The sequence below is a fragment of the Phaseolus vulgaris genome, chromosome 2 (genome assembly GCF_051622355.1).
Source record: "Phaseolus vulgaris cultivar YP4 chromosome 2, ASM5162235v1, whole genome shotgun sequence".
Taxonomy (NCBI): Eukaryota; Viridiplantae; Streptophyta; class Magnoliopsida; order Fabales; family Fabaceae; genus Phaseolus; species Phaseolus vulgaris.
The window spans coordinates 23,009,499-23,018,927 of record NC_143499.1 but is presented as its reverse complement, the minus strand read 5'-3'; the positions used below and the strand labels follow the sequence as shown (position 1 = coordinate 23,018,927).

The 9,429-nt window shown below is 38.7% G+C and overlaps 1 protein-coding gene across 2 annotated transcripts; it reads left to right on the top strand.

Annotated features, from left to right (window-relative positions):
• Positions 1–866: 866 nt before the first annotated feature.
• Positions 867–2,777, top strand: LOC137810956 (thaumatin-like protein 1). Of its 2 annotated transcripts, XM_068612475.2 has the most exons (3): positions 867–1,527; positions 1,622–2,282; positions 2,409–2,777. In XM_068612475.2, the coding sequence occupies exons 1-3, from the start codon at positions 1,455–1,457 to the stop codon at positions 2,665–2,667; spliced, it is 993 nt and encodes a 330-aa protein (XP_068468576.2). In that variant the 5' UTR covers positions 867–1,454; the 3' UTR covers positions 2,668–2,777. The 2 variants fall into 2 exon arrangements, with proteins under 2 accessions (XP_068468576.2, XP_090154511.1); XM_090298385.1 differs by lacking the exon at positions 2,409–2,777 and having other exon boundaries at positions 1,215–1,527; positions 1,622–2,286.
• The last annotated feature ends 6,652 nt before the right edge of the window (positions 2,778–9,429 follow it).

Genomic DNA, 9,429 nt, shown 5'->3' with positions numbered 1-9,429 from the left:
AGTGTTGATTAAAAAGTGAGTACTTCACATGAGAGTAAAAAAGATGTGAACCAACATAAGATAAGTATAACGCTATCTGACTATATGAATAGGTATTTTTGTTTTAAATTATAAGAATGAAGAGAATTTTATACCTTCTTCTTATCCTCATCCTGAACACCTTCTTCACTCTTCTATTCTACCAGGATCCTGCTGGTGCATGACATCATCATACTTCAAATTCGGAAACTAAGTATAGTACAAAATAAGAGTGCGGTGTGGTTGTCGGCACTAAATTTGGCTAGGTTGTTTGGATATAAAGTTTTGGTACACCTGTAACATCATCCTCGTGGCTATAAAATTAATAAATTTATTATGTTTGTTTAATTATGATTAAATTATACTATAAAACGTTATGTTTCATAAAGATTTTTGTATCATTAGTTGATAAGAAATATTTCAATTATAATTTTAAAATGTAATTATATTTTTTAAATTATATATTATAATATACTATTAGATTATATTATAAATATAGTTACTGTTATTATATGTAATTAATTAGTGATTCATCACCTTCAATTTAAATATAGAATCACACATATAAAGGTATCACTTGTGCTATATTCTTTTATCAGCAAAATAATTGTGTTATATCTTATAATTAAAATGATTTTGAACTAATTAATGATACAATTTTGTTATACTAATGACGTGGTAATATTCTTATAAGAAAACATTCTCTCGTCCATTTCAAATATCTTTATAAGATAAGTCGAATTTAGGAACAGAGAAAAATAAAATTGCATGATCATGATCAACAGAGGCTACAAATGAAATTAAGCCTTTATATTCACATAAAAGTAACAGGGTCTGATTTATAAAATGGTATAGTATAAGGTAAGGGTTGGTTTTACTTGCACGGGTGAAAAATGTGGATGTGGCAATCAAGAGAGCCATGAGTATTAAGACACATCACCCAGCTGCAACAGAAGAAAAATCACTTCGCTGCACATTTTTTGACCGACACTACCAATATTTTCTTTCTCTTTTCTTTTTTGTTTCCGCTGCACTCACTAACAAAAAACCAAAAAATAAAACAGTGGCGGGTGGAAACTTGGGTTTCACCTCTCTCTCCCCTGCTCTGTCTCTTTCACTCACTCGTCCAGTTACAGTAAACAAAAGCGTGGCTGTGACACTCTTTAGCTTATACCTTCTTTATAAATAACGATGCAGAGTTTAGCATTCAGATTCCCCTAATTCTTCTTCTCATCTCTTCACTCTTTTTCTTCCTAGAAAGAGAGTGAGTGTTACGCTTGTAATTATATGTATGTTATTAGTACCAGCACTTCATAAAGCAGAGATTCTGCTTCAATTCTCATCATCCCCATTCTTTATCCCTTGTTATCATAAACAACACATATCATATCATACTACCAAACTCTATTTTTCCATAACCCACACACTAACAAAAAATGGCTCTGCTCTCACACACCCCACACCCTTATGAAGTGCTCTTCGCCATCGCAATCTTCCTCGTATTCAGAGGTAAATTTAAAATCTTTTACGAAATTAATAAAATGGGTGTTGGAGAATCCATACATGGAATAACTAAACTGTACCACCATGTTTTCAAATGCAGGGGTTTCAGGGGCAACCTTTACTTTCGTCAACAAGTGCGATTACACGGTGTGGCCAGGGATTTTAGGGACACCGGAACTCGCAAGCACGGGCTTTGAACTCGCGAAGGGGGGCTCCAGAAGCTTCCAGGCTCCGACCGGTTGGTCCGGTAGATTCTGGGGCAGAACCGGTTGCCAGTTCGACAATTCCGGCCGCGGGACGTGCTCCACCGCCGACTGCGGTTCCGGAGAGGTCAACTGCAACGGCGCCGGAGCCACCCCGCCGGCGACTCTCGCGGAGTTCACGCTCGGGACCGGTTCCATGGACTATTACGACGTGAGCCTCGTCGACGGCTATAATCTGCCGATGATAGTGGCTCCGAGAGGCGGGTCGGGGTCCTGCGCCGCCACGGGGTGCGGCGAGGATCTCAATCGGCGTTGCCCATCGGAACTAAGGGTGGAGGGCGGCGACGCGTGTCAGAGCGCGTGCAGCGCGTTTGGGAAACCGGAGTATTGCTGCAACGGTGCGTTTGGTAACCCTTCCACGTGCAAGCCTTCCACGTACTCGCAAATTTTCAAGTCCGCATGTCCCAAAGCCTATAGTTACGCGTACGATGATGCCACTAGCACGTTCACGTGTTCCGGCGCCGACTACACAATCACATTTTGTCCCTCTTCTCCTAGGTAAACAAAGTAACAAACAACCTTAGTTTGGCTTAGTCGTATGTTTTATGTTTCTTACTTGTTAATTTTGAATTCATGGAAGAGTAAGATGGTCGGTGATTGAGATTCGTTTTGGTGTTTTTGCAGTTTGAAGTCTTCAACGGATTCGAGTCCAAAGGACACAGATTCTGGGTCTGGGTCTGGGTCTGGGTCTGGGTCTGGGAGTGTAACGGGGACAGGTTCATCGGTGGAACAATCTGAATTGGCTTCTACGTCGTGGTTAGCCGACATGGCAACGGCTACAGGGGCCTCGACGCGAGTACGGCCATTTGTCACTTCAAAGGTGACTTTTTGGGTGTTTGTTGTTTTCATTCTTTCTCTTTCGGTGGGTCCTTCTCTCTCCTAGTGACGTCGCAGCAGTCTCCTTCTCTATCTCGCCACACACAGAGTACTATGGTGATGGCTAAATTCTCTATATGTGTAAATTGAAAAGTAATGATATGAGCCTTTCAATCATTTGTTTAATCTTTAACCTTTGGAATTGGAGGGTAGGGTATAGAGGGAATTAATGATCAAAATGGGAACAAATAGCATCCATAGTGGGTTTTGAGGCCCATCATCAACTTTAAATAAGAACACCACCAAAATTTAACCAACCATATCCTATCACCCCAAATAAATAAATCTATAAATAGAGAAGAGCAAACAAAATTGGCTCACTTATTTTTTCCAAATGCCACTACACCTGCATTTGCTTCTCACAATTAAGAGATCAATATTGTATAATTTATACACATTAGCAAGAGACTCTATTCCCAAATTATAGATCAAACAAAAAGCAATAGGTATCCCACAAGGGAGCTTTGCAAAGAATAAAATCAAAATGGGTGACTTTAATTGGAAAATAACTTTCAATCAGTGCCAAAGGTGATCCAGACACTTTCGTTATTCGTTTTTTTGCCTTTTAAATATTTTTCATACTGTGTATTCTACCTATTCTTATTTGTGTGTATATAACAATCTTTTTAATACATTGTCGAGGACAACCACTAAATAATAGCTCATAAAAATATTTATTAATTAAAATTAATATAAACGTTATTGTATTATATTTTTCTCAATGTACTAATTTTAACATGCAATAAACATGTGGATATATAGCCACAACTCTGCTGTGTTTCAGTTAATCGATAATAATTAACATGTAATTACTAATACAAAAAAATTATACTATAAAGTGTCAATTATATCACTTGTTAATGTGATATTGTATTAAAAACAGTACTTATTACATGTATGTTGAACTTTGATGGATTAATTTTTTTAAAATTAAAAATAAACTTTGATAAACTGAGAGATTCATAACTGTATAGGAGGAGTAAATATTGTTTATATAAATAAATTAAAAGTAATATTAAAATTTTAAAAAAGTTACACTATATTTAATATTGTAAATCTTTGGTTTCTTTTAATTTTTATCCTTCATTCATATAGAACACTTTAAAAAAAACTATTTTTGAAACATAGAAGACATAAAAAAACTAAAAGTTGACGTCCTTTAATTGAAAAAGCAAAATCGAATAAGAAATTTGATCTGAACTTTACAAAAACACCAAATATTCTTTCTTGATCAGAATATATTTTGACCGAAAATGTATTTAAAATAAAAAATAATATTCGAGAAACAAATGCACAAGGGTTTAACCTTCGCCACATTATATTATCATATCATATCATGTTTATATAAACAAGAGACACCAGTTTACATTTCTTGGACTTCTTTCTTTCTTTATATTAAAAGAAATACTACAATAGTTTCCTTCAGGTTTCATAAAATTAGACAACATAATTTTTTTAACTTTATTCTTCTATATTAAGAAAATGATTTTTATGGAAAAAATATTAATAAATAGATAACGAAAAAATTAAATAAATTGTACACCGTTAATAGTCGAGATCATTATCGAACGAAGAAACATATAATTCAATATTAAAAACCATTTAAAGATAAATGATATGTACCAAATCTTTTTTAATAATAAAATTAATTCGGTAAGTTATGTTAAATCAAATCTATTACCACTCGGATTATATTTGATCTTTTAAATATATTATTAAAAACAAGATAAGAAATACTTATTTAATATAATTTATCGTTTTCAATATTATATATCGAACATTAAAATACATTTTGCAATTATCCTTTCCATCTAACTAAACAGAAAACCATAACCTATCAAGAACTGACTATTAAAGATCGAAGACGTATAAAAAATTTATATTTATAAGTGTCAATTACATGAGATCGAGATCTCGACCTCGACATGTAAGAACAATTTGACATTCTTAAATTACATAAATTTGATAAAAAAAAAATATTAATCTTTATGATAGTCATTTGAAAAAAATAATTGTATTTGTACAATCTATGAAAAAATAGCAGAAAAATGACAAGAGGGTGAGAATTAAAAGAAAGTACAAAATTCAATTATTTGAATTTAAACCGATGGAAGATATTTGGGAAGATATTTGTGGGAATCTGAAAAGGATAATGGTTACAACTTTGGGATGAATGTTGCGTTATCGTCCACAAAAAGCTTAAACTATCTATCATGATTTAATTGGCAGAGAGGAATATATCATAAACAGCTAAGATATTAACTTGTATTTTCGAACCCTTTTTCAAGTGTCATGAAGTTACATGCGTTCTTTCTTTTCATTGTGATTTCTATAAAAAAGAAAGAACATGAAAAGGATAGAGAAAGTGAGAAAAAATGAATTGAAAGTTTAATATGTCAATTCCAGATCGATGGGGGCTTTTATGCATCATGGAATAGGGTGTTCATACAAAAACATTTGATTGGGTGGGGAAGGTGTCACACATTTAATTGGGTTAGTTGAAGCTTTAAAACTTTTTTTAGTTGTTTATTATAATTTATTAAAACATATTAAGTAAAATTATTCCCATCATTTTGTGTGTTGCAATTTTACTTAAGGATGATAAAATATTAGAATAAATTTAATTATTGTATTGGTCGCGATATCAAATGAGCTTCTTTCAGTCTCGGTGTCCAGTTGCCCGAGTCATATAACACAAAAGAATAGAATAAATAAATGAGCAACAACAGTTATGATAGCATTGAATGAGTCAAATAACATCTCGAAATATACGAGAAATATCTTCAATAAAACAGACTATCTTCAACAAAACAGATAAAACTAACTAACTTAAAGATACATGTTCCTAGTATTATGGGATCACTACGCGCCAGTTAATAACTGATATTCGGCCCATCAGAGTGAGGGTCCATGAACCAATACTATAAATAGAGCTCTCTATTGAGGAATAAGGTACATTTTTACATTCTACTAGAATACACCTAAATCAGAACACTGACTTGAGCGTCGGAGTGCAATTCCCAAGTACCCACACCCCCCGTTCGATCGAGCATCAGCATCAAAGGAAGGGGGCTTGAAAGAATTTGGAGATCATCGACACGTCAGCAATTGTACATCCAATCACAGGTACTATATGGGCCCCTCAGCCTATACAGGTACAATTGGTGCCCACCGTGGGGCCGATGTAGTATTCAATTTTCAGCGGCAAGTAACAACCAGCAACGATGGTGTCAACAGGAATAATGCTAACAACAACCATATGACGGATGAGCAGATAGTTATGATCCAAACCCTCCAAGCACAAATGGAGGAGTTACGATAAAAAGGCATTGCGTATCAATTACGCAATAAGGAGGATCAGCGTCGATACATGGAGGAGATGTCCCTTTTGGAGGAGCAAAATAAATATTTACAGCAACGACTTGATGGACATGAACGGGAGGACAATTCCGAGCACCGCCGACCGCCCCTCAAACCCATCCAGCCCCTAAGACCCATCAAACTCACCAAAGTTCTAGAAACATTCCACTTCCGGATGACGAGGAAGATCCCAGAGAACATCCATTCAAGGACGACATAATGCACACACCACTCCCTCCAAAGTGAAAAGGATTAACTATCAAACTCTATGATGGTTCCACCAACACAAAGCACCTGAACGTCTTCAAAACACAGATGACCTTGTACACAACCAACAAGGTAGTATGGTGTAAGGTCTTTCCAACTTCCCTCCAAGAAGGACTGCTCGGTTGGTTCACTGGACTCCCTCCCAACTCTGTGGGAAACTTCAAAGTCCTGACAACGAAGTTCATTACACAATATGCAACAAGTTGACCGCATCATACCTCATCCATGTCTCTCCTTAATGTGAAACAAGAAAAAAGAGAATCCTTGAGAGAATTTATGGATAGATTCAACGAAGTTTGCATGGGTATCGGAAACTTGATGCCCGAGATAGCCATGCATCACCTCATCTCGGCAATCCGACCAAGTCGATTCACTAAAAGCTTAATCAAGAGATCGGCCAAAAAGATGGACACCAACACATATCGATCTCCTCAAAGGGATCGGTATCCACCCAAAGAGTAAAAGTGTTTAGAATCTATCTGCAAGCAATAAAAGTTAGCGATAATAATAATAATGATAAAAGGGGGTTGAGATAGTTGTTCAGAAAATAGAAAAGAGATTAAAATAGCAATTAAAAAGCGGTTCATCCCAAGTTCTTCCACTATTGAATCCTTCACAGGTTCTCTAAAGATTAATCATTTCTCAATCCTCCAATAGAGTTAAACCAGATTGAACATGCGCCAATCTTATTCAATTGAAACTCACTAGTAAAGCATGCGTCTACTGGTTTAATCAATACTCACTTTGTTCCATGCGTATACTCCATGGGAATGTTTATCTCCTCTCTCTTTAATCATGCGCCCAAGAAAATTAATTAGAACAATGTGAACTAACTAAGAAACCATAAGGGAATACTGCACGAGGTACGCACAATAGTGCAAGCAGTGTCAGCAACATGATAACTGGCACAAGGTGCCACCAGAAGAACTCGGGTCGATTTACAGCCCCTGGTCATTTCATACCTGGGGAATCGATATCCTGGTACCCTTTCCCTTGGCGATACGACAGATGAAGTACCTCGTGGTCTCCATAGAGTACTTCACAAAGTGGATAGAGGTTGAGCCCGTGGCGCAAATCACGACCCACAAGATCCAGCACTTCATGTGGAAGAACATAGTGTGCCGCTTCAAGGTATCGAAGCGTTTGGTGTCTGATAATGGCACACAGTTTGCAAGCCAATAGTTGGGCAAGTTATGCACAAAAGTTGGAATAAAGCAGGTGTTCGCATCAGTCGAGCACCCCTAGACGAATGGGCAGGTCGAGTTTGCCAACTGAGTACTGCTCAGAGGTCTGAAGAGAAGGCTCGAGAAGGCCAAAGGAACTTGGGCAGAGGAGGTTCCTAGAATTGTGTGGGCTTACCACACCACTCCCCAGTCCACCACCAGAGAGACACCCTTAAGCTTGGTGTATGGGTCGGACGCGATGATTCCCGTGGAGATCCAGGAGAGCTCGCCACGCTTCTAGAACTTTCTGGCGGAAGAGTCCAACAAAGAGAGAAAGGTGAACCTGGACCTACTGGATGAAGTCAAAGAGGAAGCAAGAATTACAGTTGAAGCTTTAATGAGAAGGGTGGAGTACTAGCACAACTCAAAGTTGAAGCCTCGCCAGTTCCAGGTCGCTGACCTAGTGATGTGGAAGGCCCACCCATACCAACTAGAGAACAAGTTGTCCCCCAAGTGGACTGGTCCATTCAGAGTGATAGAGGCCCTTGTGAACGAGACATATAGGCTTGAGACGTTGGAGGGAGGCACGATTCCTCGTAAATGGAACGCGACCAACCTCAAGTTTTACTTCAGTTGAACTTTAGCATTACACATAGTTATTAGGGGACACTATTTTTCCCTTATAAGAGTTTTTTAATGAGGTCACCCAATAAATTTCGATTGAAGAATATTCTTGAGTTTCCTGTACAATGCAATTACAAACCGTTCACTTGCGTTAGAAGTCTCGGCAGAGTGAACGGTAGGTTCGCAAAGAACACCTCCCCCTCGAGTGAGAGCACTAAGGCTGAACAAAGTGGTTCACTAGTGAAATCCTCCTTCGCCTTTGAGCGAAGATGAGGTCAGTTACGAACCGTTTGCTTGGGTCAGAAGTCTCAAGTGTGGGAAGGGTAGGTCCGCAGAGAACACCTCTCCTTCGAGTGAGAACACCAAGAATGAACAAGTATGGTTCACCAGTGAAATCCTCCTTTGCCTTTGAGCGAAGATGAGGTCAGTTACGAACCGTTCGCTTGGGTTAGAGTCTCGAGAGTGGGAAGGGTAGGTTCGCAGAGAACACCTCCCCCTTGAGTGAGAACACCAAGAACGAACAAGTATGGTTCACCAGTGAAATCCTCTTTTTCCTTTGAGCGGAGATGAGGTTAGTTATAAGTTGTTCCCTTGGGTTAGAGGTTTTGAGAGTGGGAAAGGTAGGTTCGCAGAGAACACCTTACCCTCGAGTGAGAATGCCAACGTTGAACAGTGTTGTCCACAGTTAAATCCTCCCCTAACTTTAAGCAAGGGCGAGGTCAGTTCAGAACCTTCCCCATGGGTTAGAAGTCTCAAGGGTGGGTCGGATGGTTTGTAGAGAACGCCTCCCTCCTCCTTTGAGTGAGAACACTAGGGGAAAGAGGTAAGGTTCGCTAGTTAAATCCTCCCTTGACTTTACACAGCAGGGACAATGTCAATTATGAGTTCCTCCTCGGGCTAGTAGACTCGAGATTGGGCAGGTTGGTTCGCAGAGGACACCCCCCTCTCTCGAGTGAGAGCGTCGTAATGGAGACAGTGTGGTCCAAAAGGTGAATTCTCCCCAAACCCATGGTGGACAGATAGGGGACAGACACGGATTTCTCCTTGGACTAAGAAACCCGAAGTGGGATAGCGCGGAGTGCGTCTCCCTCCTGAGCAAAAATGTCAGCGCGACGACAACACGGCTCGCCAACGACATCAGTAAAGTGTCTCCTTATTCAGTAAGATAGGAGTGAGGTCAGTTAGGAGGTCCCTCTCTTTTATGCCTTATGAAGCAGGTTCGGAGAGCGAATACCAGAAGTTCCAACACCTTTGGGTATGGGGGTGAGTTCAGTTACAGTTTCATATGCACGTCTTTGTTGCCTAAAGAGGAGAATAAGGTAGGGCGGGGGTGATTAGGCGTGCTACCTAGACTA